Source organism: Otolemur garnettii, unplaced genomic scaffold (assembly GCF_000181295.1).
Source record: "Otolemur garnettii isolate 467f Iridium unplaced genomic scaffold, OtoGar3 scaffold00089, whole genome shotgun sequence".
NCBI classification, from domain to species: domain Eukaryota; kingdom Metazoa; phylum Chordata; class Mammalia; order Primates; family Galagidae; genus Otolemur; species Otolemur garnettii.
This window is the reverse complement of record NW_003852484.1, coordinates 1,854,269-1,867,640: the sequence shown is the minus strand read 5'-3', so window position 1 is coordinate 1,867,640 and position 13,372 is coordinate 1,854,269. Positions and strand designations below refer to the sequence as shown.

Here is a 13,372-nt window from a genome sequence, read left to right as displayed (position 1 = left end):
ACAGGGGTGGGGGACCTGCCGCCCTGGGGTCACATATGGCCTTTTGACTGAATCCAAACTTATTAAAAGGATTTGTTCTATGAAGTTTAGATTTGGCCTAAACTTTAGGCTAGTGGTTCTCAACTTTCCTAATGCCGCAGCCCTTGAATACAGTTCCTGTGGGTTGCAACCGCTGCTTTAGGGGCAAAGAGATGAAAAAATAAAAGTTAGAAGACAAAGTTTTAAAATAGAAATGGCAGGAGGGAGGAAAACAAATTACAAGGAGGAAATATTTAAGGAAATAATGACTGAGGTTTTCCAGAATTAGAAAAAAATATAAGACCACTGATTTAAAGAGCACTAACAAGAGATATTAAAAACAAAACCCCCTCATACCCATTAGAGTAAAATTTAAGATTAGCAAAGCCACAGAATATTCTAAAGGCTTCTAGAAGGAAAAATCACCACCTATAAAGCAACAAGTATCTGCTCCATGACAAACTTAATAGTCATGTTGGGAGCTGGAAGACAATGACGTGGTGAGTAAATTTTATGTCAAAGGTGTCATGCTCAGATCTATACATTTTTCTCCTGTTTTACTTAAAATTTTTCCTTCTACTGCCTCCCTAAATTCTGCCAGGTTCTACTCAATTCTTGTTATCTCATCATCTCACCCATAAGTTCTTGCTTCTCTGCTCAGTGCTCTTGAATTCAATGAATAGCTGTTTCATTCAGTTATAAACATTCATGGCCAAATATTTAGACCCAGGTTTTATCTACTCTATGGCAATGTTTTTCTGATGAGTGTTTTTAGTTTGCAGTTTTCCTATTTCTTTCCTTTATTTTTCCTCAAAATATTTAGATCCCCTGCTGGCCTTTATGGATGACTTTTTTTTTTTTTAAAGCAGTTAAGGAAGGTTTTTCTGCATCAGTTACTTGCAAAAGTCTTGTTAGAAGGACTGGAATTTCCCTTAATATTCAGAGTTTTATGCATTTGTTTGTTTAGTGTTTACTTCTCTGCATGGCAATAGGCATCTATGCTTTGCCCAACCCCCCACCCTCCGCCCCCCTGTCCCCAGCAAGCACATAATGAAAAGTCCATGGATCCTCTTCCCATAGCTACAAATAAGGATTTAAAACTTTTTCCCTCTGGGCAAAGTCTTTACTTTTGAGGACTGTACCCTGCCAGCACCTTCTGCTATCTAAAGCCAAAGCATCCTATTTCCTCTCCTATACAATCCTGCTTGACGACTGCTTTTTGCAGTCCTGATTATTTAGTGGCTCAGTTTTAGAGCTGTCTCCTGGTTTCCTCTACAAATGGAGTTTGTACTCTTCTTGGTTTCCACAAAAGAGAAAAGGGCAACTTTACACTACTATTTTCATACTGAAAACCAATATAACCTATTTAAATATGAGGTTGAAAGAAAAAAACTCAAATCCTCAGAGAGGTACCAAAGATATTCTTTGAAATTAACATCAACCAGAAGAAAAATATGGGGGACACAAGAAGTGAGCATTAAAGGAAGAAAGAACAGCAAACCAAAGCTAAAATTCTGTATGATATCAACAAGGTGTACAAGGATGTATCAGAGCTAAGTATCTAGTTCCTTAGGCATTGGGAGCTTCATCCTTGGAAAACTGAGCTGGAAAGTCTTTGAGATTCCATCTCCTCCTGGAGAGGTGTTGAGGCTCTAGGCCCTCCGAAGGCACACTTTGTCTTATTTATCTTTAGATGCAGAGTATGTCAGCATGTTGCTCACACAGAGAGCTAATAGCTGTGAATGAGCAGTCACTAGCACAGTCCCTTTGTCACCTGGCTCCTGATCTGCTGAACTTGCTCTCCTCTCCTGATGCACCGTGCTATTCAAATGAACTTTCCCAGACTTAAAGTATCATTGCCTGTTTAAGTGTTTCATATGAATCAATATATATAATTATTATATGCCACGACATTTTCTCAGAATTTGGCCAAGGATACAAAACTACAATTTACATTTTGATAACCTTTCTGGGTATCTGAGGGGTTAAGAGGAGTTGCCTTATTTTTAGTCATCCATTATTAGAAATATCTGACCAAACAGATTTTTAGACTGGTTGAGACATGGAGGGGAGTAGTGACAGTGAGCTGGTGCAAAAATGATTAGCTTTGTGGTGGGGGAAGGGTGGAATGGTGGAATATAGTTCACTGCTCTAAATAGTGAAGACCTACTTATTTAAGTACGAATTTATCAACCTGTTCTAGTTTTTGTCTCATCTTCCACCACTCCATTTCTCCATCCTAAGACAGCAAGTCTATTAGTATTAAATTCCTAAAAAAAAAAAAAAAAAAAGGAGGAAGAGGAAGATTTTCTCACCATCCACTGAGGCTCTGGGTTTGAAAATTATTTTTCCTTTACTCGTTTCTTCTCGCCAAACCTCAAACAAACCACTACCGACCAAGGAAGTCTGTTCTGCTTATTTTGGAGCTGCTGACTTTTAAAATACTTGATTCTGGTCTCCTGTCCAGCTTTTGGCCTACGCTCATAGCCAAGTGCAAAATAATCTGGAAAGGATGGTGGGATGAAAATATGTACCCTGGCTTGTGTTTTCTACTGAGTAGCTGACAACATTCCTTATTACAGATTTGAACAAACGTGTAAGCCTCCTGCTCCAAAGGGACCAAGTTTTCCTCTTGGATAGTTTGCGATTCTTCCACATGTCTCCTTAAGATCTCTGTGGAGAAATGAGCCCACATAGCCTTGGGGTGAGCAGAAGATAGTGCTGGGGTCCTGAGAATGTCAGAACTCACCTTCCTTGAATGCCCCTGTCGATGGCAGAAAACCCATCTACTTTAAAACAAATTTCAATAGGGACTTTTGATGGATTTGGCCGAGTGACAGGTGGAAAAGTTGTTTAATTAGCATTATGCCACATGCTGAACATCCTAAGAATGTTGTGTGCCTCTCATAAAGCAAAAGTATAACCTTGAGCATCTCTTAATACAGTATGTACACACATTTATACACTGACCCATTACATATAATTAGTAGTCATTATCATCTATTTAATGTTTACAGTTCACAAAATATTTCATATTATTTTATTTAATTCTCACAACAAATCCCAGAGGGAATTTCCTATCAGCAGACCATGCTAGTAGAGGGAAAATGACATAGAGCTACATGCTAGTGGCAGATTTGGGGTCCAAAGGGCTCAAGTGGTCAGGAGACAGCTGTCATCAGGGAGACAGCATAATAAAGTTGACTGAAAATCACAATAACTGGTTTAAGGTATTAAGTATGTGGCTTGAAATGTTTTTAATACTGTTTAGTTTCAGTTTCCATATTCCAAATTTTATATTTCTATTCTCTATGGCCTTTAGGAGCATAACTGGCTTTAACAATAAGCCCTCTGAGTTTGTGGTAAATAAGAGCTCCCTAGAGGCAGCTGAGACCACTTACCTGGTCAGAACCTTAGTCTTCAAGGTTAGCATTAAGGAAAAACTAATTTCTGGCTCTTCAAGATCCCACCCTCACTCCCACCCCCACCCTCTTGAGCTGCCCTAATATGATGTCACTCAACACTGAGAATGACAATGTGAATATTCTCTGGAAACTACAGCCCTGATATGATCTGCAGCATAATATGATAGCTGAGAGAGCCAACTCAATCTATACTCATTTTAAAACAACTGTAACAAGATTACAGGAAACGATAATCTAACAGTATTCTACTTGATCAGATCACATCTGGAGTTTATTGCTCATTGCTGGATTTAAATTTTAAGGGAGTTATTAACAAATTGGCAGGCATCAAGAGAGGGCAAGCAGGAGGGTAAGAGTTCTTTAACTGTTGTCATAAGTCAAAGACTTTACGGTGCCCTGCAGTTTTTGAGTACTTTGCCTACACTTATCTCTCCTACAAATTGGTGTCACAAGGCTACTTTGCATTAGACACAGTTAAATATTTAAGAATCTGTGGCTTCTCCACAGCACAAATTGTAGTGTGCACATGTTTGCTAACAAGTGAATTTGGCTTCAGAAGTAACAAGAATAAGGAATAAAAGGTATGGGGGGCTAACATTAGGAACTTAGTAAAGCTATAAACAAGCTGCTTCATGAACTTACCAGTAACAAGAGAAAACAAGTGATGCCCAGATGACTATTTACTAGAAATCTTTTTTATTAAATCATACCTGTGTACATTAATGCATATATTTACCAGAAATTTACTTAAGACCAGAAATGGTTATGTGTCTACTAAATGATAATCACCAAGTGTTAAGGGAGGACTCAAAGGTGAATCAATCTTGGTCTTTGTCCTCAAGAAGAGTTAAGGGTAGGAAAGACTAATATGTAAACTAACTATGCACCAACAGAAGCGTATACAAGGTATAGAAGTGTGACTTTGAAGAATGAATAAAAATCTGTCAGGAAGAGCTTGGGCAAGAGAGCAGTCCAGGCAAAAGGAATCACATGGTGTGCTTAGGATCTTCCAGGAGCAGGGATCACGGGAGAACAGTTTCCTTCTTTGGCTATGATGGGGAGATAGCTTCTAAAGATCTTCCACAAATTCAAATTTTAAATCCTTCAGAATTCTCTAAGATCTTATCTCCAGCAATTCTCTAGGAGGTCTAGCTCAAACCAACTACCTTAAACAAAAGTGTCCAGTTTTCTGTAAGTGGTGTATTAAAACCAGGGAAAAAAAGGGATTCTGCAGTGTGTTATAAGGTATGCTACACAGTCTTGGGATCCACGTGCTTAAGTAATTCTTAGAAGGAAATCTAGAATTAATGTTTGAAAAATGATTAAAAGGGTGTTACCTTGGTACAGAAAAGCAGAAAGTCCAATCTTGTTATAAACAATGTTCTCAGCTAAAGTGTTTGATAAAAAATTGACCCACAAAGACAGAATTACAAAAAAAGCCAAGATTTATAAATTCCATCATGTTCAAATATAAGAAGTACAAAAACAAATAAACATTTCTTATATATTAAAAAAAAACAAATTTCCAGAACTAAAACATATCTATTAACACGTACCAATCTATTTTTAAAGGCCTTAAAACATGCATTCAGTATAAAGATAAACAAAAGTGTCAAAGTTTTAAGAGGCCATTTGTTACCTTAGGATGTATCTATAGATTTCTAATGTTTTTTAAGAGGTGGCGATACTTGCACCTTTTCTCTTAAAAATTTACATAACTCACCAACACCACTAGCCTATATGAGAGCATCTCATATAAAAACATAATGCCATTTAAAAAATCAGCAGTATACTAAAACAGGAAAGAAACTCTAGTTTGAATGTAATAAATTGTATCCAGAGACTCCCTTCTAATTTATCCTTTAAGAACACCAGAGAATCCTTTCAACCTATACCCTTAACCCAGAAGGTACATATTAATAAAACAACTCTAATTGCTAAGTACTACATTAAAACATTAGTTATAATATTTTCCTGGTCATCTAAAACTTTTTTCTTTTAACAATTGTCAATTTTTTAAGATGACTTGTTTTATAAGCTCCACAGTGTTATATATTCCAATAATAAATTTATTATTTTACAATTTATTTCACATATAAAACATTATTTCTTTAAAGAAACTTAAAATATACCTTTGATATAGCCAACTTCTATTCTTAAAAGGAAGAGGCATTCAATCTGTTTTCTTCTGAATTCATTTCTCCAGAAGTCCAGTCCTTAAGGACTTCTGTAGTCTAGCTATGTTGGCGTCCAGTGCAGCTAGGCCATTTCTGAAGTCTTGCTCATCGCGGGAAGTGAAAGTTGAAAAAGAAGAGACGCTCCAATCAGACATCAAGTCAGAATTTAAAGCGCTACCATCAGTGTTGCCTTTCGCCTGAACGCTGTGACTGTGACAAGCTGACAGGCCGTGACATGCAGCCTGCTCCTCTGGATCTTTGGTGGCAGCAGGGATCTTACAAATTACTTCCTTTATTTTCTTGAGGAGCTGTTTGTCCTTCATGTCAGCTGTTCTGGAAAGTTCTTCAGGTCCATTTTCTGCTTCCTTTATTGAAGAAGAACAAACTACAGGTGCACACAGTTTATTTTCTTTTTCAGAGACAAATGCGTTGCTATTCGTCAGCTGTGCTGTAGTCACATTTATCTGGAGTTGAGGGGACATCCTCGTAGAAAGTGGCAATTTTTTTTTAGGAGTACTTCTTGCAAAAGGGATGTAAATAGTATTATCCAGATTGTGCCCATTCTCCATTAAAGTCATAGTTTCACTCCCTTCATCAGAACCCTCTTTTGGAAGGGGAGAAGTAACTCTAGTTGTGGATTCTTCCTCCATGGGCCGAGTGTGGCCAGGCTGAGGAGACCTGGAAGGCAGAGTGTCTTCATAGAGTCTGCCTGGCTCTAAGGTTTCCTCAGTTTTAATTGTAGACAGTGGCTGTGAATGGGTAAAGGTGTGACTTCTTTCTAACTTATTTAGGTAGCTCATGATAGAAGCGTGAGCAGGGATCGGATCATCTTGAAGTTGTTTATCGTAAATGTTCAGAAGTGATTTGGTAAGGTTATTCTTAGGCTTGCAGCAAGCACTGTCCACACTAAGATCTGAGAGAAGCTTTGCCATACTGTTCTGTAAAGTTCTGTCAAGAAGAATTCATTACACTAATTATTTTTTTAACCTATTTCTTTCATTTATATATACTTCTATCTTTAAAAACAAAGATTTGAAGGAAGTGCTGGTTCTTAATATGAAAACAAGCAACTAAAAGCACAAAATCACAGAATATGCTTTAGAAAAATAAAGGCATATAATAAACGACATGAAATTTTATATCAGATCTATTATTTTATCTAACAATAGAGGCTCAGAAATTTTTTGTCTTTTAAGGTATGGAGATGATTTAATCTTGAGGAACACTGCAAACTGAGCCTTACAATGAAAAATAAGCCTCATACAGATAGGCTAAGATACAAAGGAAAATGTAAAATATGCTACTTATTTGCTATGAAATTTTAGAAATTATTTTCCTCTATTCAGCATATATCTGCACTGGAACCATATCAGAAAAAAAACGATGGTTAGATATTATTACCTGGCATAATTAGGTCTAAGCAACAGTTAGGTATAAGAAAAGTATACAAGGAAAATCACACAGAGTTTGAAGTCAGACAAAAATTGAATTAAAGCCTACTACTGCCATTAGCTATGATCTTGAGCAAGCCACTTAACCTTTCTGAATCTCAATTTCTTCTACTATAAATGAAGATAGATACTTAAGAATTACAATGAACCTTAAAATAATAAGCTGTAAGGGTGAAGTATTCAGTGCAATTTCAGCCTAAGTGGGTGTTCATTTGATGAGAGCTTTTATAAGTACCCCCTATTAAAGCCATTTTATACAGAGGCTTTAGTTTATTTAAACTGAATCTTACATATTCTAACAAATCAATGATAAAAAGTTAAGCTTACCAATTTAAGTAAAGATACAAGGGACATCAACAGGTAAGTAACACAAAAATACAACTAGCCAAAAAGCGTGTTTCAAAAGTTCCACTTTTAATCAAGTAATTCAAAATTTGAAAATGTGATTTTTCTGGTTAACAAATTTATAGTTAAAAAAGAATTATACCAGGCCAGGCCTGGTGGCTCACACTTGTAATCTTACCACTCTGGAAGGCCGGGGTAGGTAGACTGCCTAAGCTCAGGATTTTAAGATCAGCCTGAGCAAGAGAGAGACCTCATCTCTAAAAATAGCCAGGCGCTGTGGTGGGTGCCTGCAGTCCTAGCTGCTCAGGAGGCTGATGCAAGAGGCTCTCTCAAGTCCAAAAGTTGAGGTTGCTATGAGCTATGATGTCACAGCAGTCTACCAAGGGTGACAAAGACAGTGAGACTCTATCTTTAAAAAAAAAAGTATCCTACTGACATACTCTAAGAGGCTATATTCAAAGATATATTTACGAATATATTACCTATAATAGAAAATAAGTGGACATAAATATTCAAAAAAAGTAAACTGATTCAGTTAAATTATAGTACAACTGCATCATAGTCACTTACAGTAATGATGTAAAGAATATGTATCAATAGGAAAGTGTTCATTATATAAGATTAAATTAAAAAGAGCAGGCCATAAATAATACAGATAACAACACTCTTTTTAAAAAATGAATAGCCACACACATAAACATAAAAACTAGAAGGAAATATCTGTACTAATGGAAGTGATTATCTCTGGATATAGACTAAATGATTTTTTCCTACTAAAGGAAAAACAAATTTTTTTCCAACCTGGCTTATGTCTGTCATCTTAAACATGCTCTATCTTGACTTCCGATTGCTCTTCAAATGGCAGTGGCTCCTGTCACTACTTATACCTTTCAAGAAGGTAGTGAGAGGAGTAACATCAGCACACTGGTGAAATAAGAATTTCCTAGCTTCAATTCCCATCACAGAAATCTAGCTAGCAACTAGATTCATGAAAGCAGACAAGTATGTCATGAACATCCTAGAACTCAGGAGTGAGGCTGATACACCCTCTTGGACCAAAGAACAGAGAAAACTTGCATTAGAAGGTAAGAGGGACAGTTTTATTCTGACCTCCCTTAAGCTGGCACAGCACCCCACACAAAGGACTGTTCTGGGTCAAAAATTTCTATAGTGGGAGAAGAAAGCTGGAGGTGGACGCTCAGCTTTTCAACCTTTCTGAGATGCTTCACAGGAGGCCAACTTCTATCTTGCCTCCCAGTTTCGACAGAGCTAGACTACCTGGGGTTAGTTTGAAACATAGAAGGGCATAACAACCAGTGCACAGATCACGATGATGGCTCTGCATTCCAGCCAGTGGAGCTGCTCAACCAGGGAGAACAGACAACAGCACCGCTCTGCAGAAAGCATAGTCAACATGGCTGCCAGAGTTGAGTCCCTACCAGCTCCCCCATCCCAGCCTTCAGCAGAGTCTCAATGCTCTGCATAAGGCTTCTATAGGCCTGAAAGCAAGTGAACATCAACCTACATCTGTCGAGCAGAGCATGTGGCCCTGCCCAACCTGTAGTTTTGTATACACCTTCCAAAGGCTGGGAGGCAAAACCACATGTCTGTATATCTACAGAGCAGAGTTTCTGGCCCTGCCTGACACTGCCTATCAAACAGCATTTCTGCCAAGTTTTGGCGCCCAGCCTGAAGTACAGCCCAGGCCCATGCAGCGAAGGCAACTGGCAACTACTCTGGCCCTTCCTTCCCTGAGTAGTTAAGCTTTTCCTCTATGATTTCCTCTAGGAACAGGACAAGGATGCCCACTCTCACCATTTCTTTTCAAAATAGGCGTAAATTTAACCAAAGAGATGAAAGATCTGTACCGCACTGACAAAAAAAATTGAAGAAAATACAAATAAATGAAAAGATGTCTTCTATTCATGATTAGAATATTGTTAAAATGTTCATATTACCCCAAAGTGACCTACAGATCTAACGTAATCCCTATCAAAATTCAAGTTTCATTTTCAAAGAAATAAAAAAAATTCTAAAATTCACATGAAACCACAAAAACACCCCAATAATCAAAGCAATCTTGAGCAAAAAGGACAGAGCTGGAGGTATCACACGCTCAGATTTCAAAATACATTATAAAGCACTTATTAACAAAAAGCACGATACTGGTGTAAAAACAGACAGACTAACTAACAGAAAAGCCAGAAATGTCTCCACACATTTATGGCTGATCGATTTTCAAAAAAGCTGCCAAGAACCCCCAATTGAGAAAAGATAGCCTCTACAAAAAATGATGATGGGAAAACTGGATGTCCACATACAGAAGAATAAAATTGTATCCTTATCTCACAGGCTTACAAAAATCAATTTAAATAAATTAAAGACAAATACAGGAGGTAAAACTGTAAAACTACTAGGAGAAAATATAAGGGAAAGCTCCATGACACTTGTCTGGGCAATGAGTTTTTAAGTATGACACTAAAAGCCCAGGTACCAAAAGCAAAAATAGATAAACAGGATTGGATCAAACTAAAAAGCTTCTGGACAGTAAAGGAAACAATTAACAGAATAAAGAGACGACCCAGGGAGTGAGAGAAAGTATCTGCAAACTGTTTGTTTAATAAAGGATTAATATTCAAAATACATAAGAAACTTACATAACTCAATACCAAGAAAACAATTCAATTAAAAAACTGGCAAAGTATTTTAATAGACATTTCAAAAGAAGACATTCAAATGACTTAACAGGTTCAAGAAAAAAATGCTCAACATCATTAACCATCAGGAAAATGCAAATTAAAACCACATGAGATTATCCCCTCACACCTGTTATAGTAGAATTGCTATTCCCAAAAGGATGAAAGAGACGTGCTGGCAATGATGTGGAGAGGAGGGAAGCCTGGTACATCATCACTGGGAAAGTAAAGCGTATAGCCATTCTGGAAAACAGTATAGAGGCTCCTCAAAAATGTAAAAATAAAACTATCATGAGATCCAGCAATCCCATTTCTGGGTATATATCAAAAGGAACTGAAATCAATATGCTGAAGTTGTACCTGAACTCCCATTTTTATTATGGCATTATTCACAATAGCCAAGACTTGGAATCAACCTAAGTGTCTTCCAATGGATGAATAAAAAATATGTCGCATATGTACATACAGAATACTATTCAGCTTTAAGCACAAAAAGGAGATTCTGTCATTTGCAACAACCTAGATGAACCTGTAGGACATTATGCTAAGTGAGATAAACCGCCATGGAGAGACAAATACTGTATGGTGTTTGTGGAATCTAAAAACATCAAACTTAGGCCAAGTGCTCTGGGAGGCTGAGGTGGGAAGATCACTTGAGGTCAGGAGTTCAAGACCAGCCTAAGCAAGAGTGAGACCCCAACTCTACTAAAAATAGAAAAAAACATTAGCTGGACACCATGGCAGGCGCCTGTAGCCCCAGCATACCATAAAGCTGACCCCTTTTATGTGCACAATTTGATGGGTTTTAGTATATTCATAGTTGCACAACCGTTACCACTATCAAATTTCAGAACATTTTCATCTCCCCTAAAAGAAACTCTACCCATTCGCAGTCACTTCCCATCCCCACCTCCTGGTTTCTTGTAGCCTGTGGCAACTACTCATCTACTTTCTGCTTCTATGGTTTTGCCCATTCTGGACATTTTATGTAAATGGAATCATGCAATATGTGGCCTTTTGCTCCTGACTTCTTTTAGCTTTAATACTCACACTAACAAAGTTCTCACCCAAATATTACACCTCAGAAAAAAGAGGACATATTCCTTTGGAAACCTTAAAAAGGCTTTCATAAGAAGGGACATTCTATTAATTTACTTTCAACAAGACTGTAGAAGCTAATGTTTAGAAACTCTGTCTACAGCCTAATCAGTAATTCCACATGAATACAGGAAATGTCCTTCGCTTTTCCTATTGTTAAATAAAAGTTTGAATGAAGTTCAATGTGGAGGAAAGGCAGCATTTCTATGTAAATAGATTATTAATTTCAAATGTTTATAAAACTAAATAAGTTAAATATTATATATATATTACTCTTTCACCTATTTCCCTACAATTATATAATTCAGGGAGAGTTTATAGCAGAAAATAGATCTGTTCACTGGAAATAGAAGCAAGATTGTTTTATAGTCAAGATTTTTTTTCTATTTTGAACTATAAACTGCCAGGATCATTCAAAGACACAATAGATCTGATGATCTTCAGACCTAAAATAACTTATTCTCCTCTAGGATTTAAAAAAAGTAGCTGAAAATCCATTTCTTAGCAAATGTATCAAAAGAAAATTAAACTTTCTAAGTATACATCACGAAAAAACTGAGTGAGGCAATTTTATTTGTTTCAGGAAAAATGTCTTAGGGAATGAAGAGATCTTAGGAACTTCCTCATTTTACTGAGGAAATGAAGCAAATGAGGCTCACAGAGGCTAAATGACTTACCCAAGATCATGAGGCTTACCAGACTAAGTGCTTTTCATGAATCATTTCTTAGTCCCCAACATGACCCTGTTCACCTCCCCACTTTACAGCTGAGATTGAAAGAAGATAAACAACTTGCTCAAAGTCACTCAACATGGCAAAGCTGAGATTCCAATTCAGGTCTCTCCAGTGTCAGAGCCAGAGATCTTACACTTTGTTAGACAAATCTTCAGCTCCTTATCGGAGCACCCTGTCTGGAACCACAGAGTTTAGAAAAGCGTTTAGCCAGGTTTGGAATTTCTAACCTAACTTAATTGGAACAGAAGAAAATATCATTAGAAATTAGAAGAATCAGAATGACAAAAATAAGAGAAAAATTAGACAAAATAAGAGAAAAAGACAAGGGTAAGAGAGTAGATCTGACATTATTTTAAAGTTTATAAAAGCATCTAATAAAAAAAAAATGCACGGGTTATTCAAAGGAAGCCAATCTTACCTTGTTAATTCTCTTAGCCGAGTCACCTCAGCATCACGTTGACGTAATGTTATTCCCAAAATCTGATTTTCCTTTTCAGCAGTTTCTAACTTAAACTGGGAGCTTTTCATATTGACTAAGGCTTCCTCTAATTCTAAAACAACAAACAAGTTTCAGTTTTCTTCTTCCTTTAAAAAAATGTGACCATAACTACTGTCTAAATACATACCAATTTTTATTTTTGTCATCTCAATGTCAAATTGCTGTTTATTTTCAACTATCGTTTGCTCTTTGTCTTTAAACATATTACTAAATTGTACGCTTTCATTCTTCTGATTTTCAATCACTTTTAAGAGCTCTTCATTTTTACTCTGTAGTAATTCCTGACTCTTCAATGTCTCCTGCAATTGATTTTGCAGGAAGAAGTTCAATGACTGAAGAGAGAACACTGTAAGACAAAACAGATCAAATAGTTGTTTCCTCAATATGAAAAATACGAACTTGGGAAAGACTTTCTACAAATAAGAAAGACCTGGGATTTAACGATTTTGCTTAACAATTATACACATGAGCAGCTCTGTACTATGTAAACACTTCAAATATTTTTAAAAAATAATAAGTCATATCATTCTTCCCCAAATGATATTTTGGGGATTAAGTTTTTTTCTTACCTTTTTAAATAAAGCAAAAATTCAAACACCACAAAATACCAATGATACCAAATAATTCTCAGTGAAGAAATGTCCTTCCCATTCTATCTCCTGTCTTCCCCCAAGGTGATCACTATCAATTTTGGTATCTTTCTGGAAAATACTTTTCCTTATAGAATTTTACATAAATATGCAAAAAATACTATGTGCACAGTTTCAAACTTTGTCTTTTTTTTTTTCAATAAGATTGTTACATATCACTACAGGTATCAATCACATTCTTTTTCATGGCTATAAAAATATAGGGCACCTAGCCAGGGAAACATGTAAGACCCCATCTCTACAAATAAAAATTTAAAAAATTAGCCAGGCATAGTGGTG

The 13,372-nt window shown here is 36.6% G+C and overlaps 1 protein-coding gene across 1 annotated transcript in view; it reads right to left on the bottom strand.

Moving 5' to 3' along the window:
• Window positions 1-5,580: 5,580 nt before the first annotated feature.
• The window catches only part of CCDC14 (coiled-coil domain containing 14), a 46,354-nt gene continuing 38,562 nt past the window's right edge, over window positions 5,581-13,372 (bottom strand). Inside the window, exons 11-13 of the mRNA XM_023516293.1 lie at window positions 12,571-12,789; window positions 12,363-12,495; window positions 5,581-6,568 (exon numbers count right to left, since the gene is read on the bottom strand). Coding sequence (XP_023372061.1) covers window positions 5,638-6,568; window positions 12,363-12,495; window positions 12,571-12,789 — 1,283 coding nt within the window. The 3' untranslated portion in view covers window positions 5,581-5,637. The remainder of the gene's footprint in view (window positions 6,569-12,362; window positions 12,496-12,570; window positions 12,790-13,372) is intronic.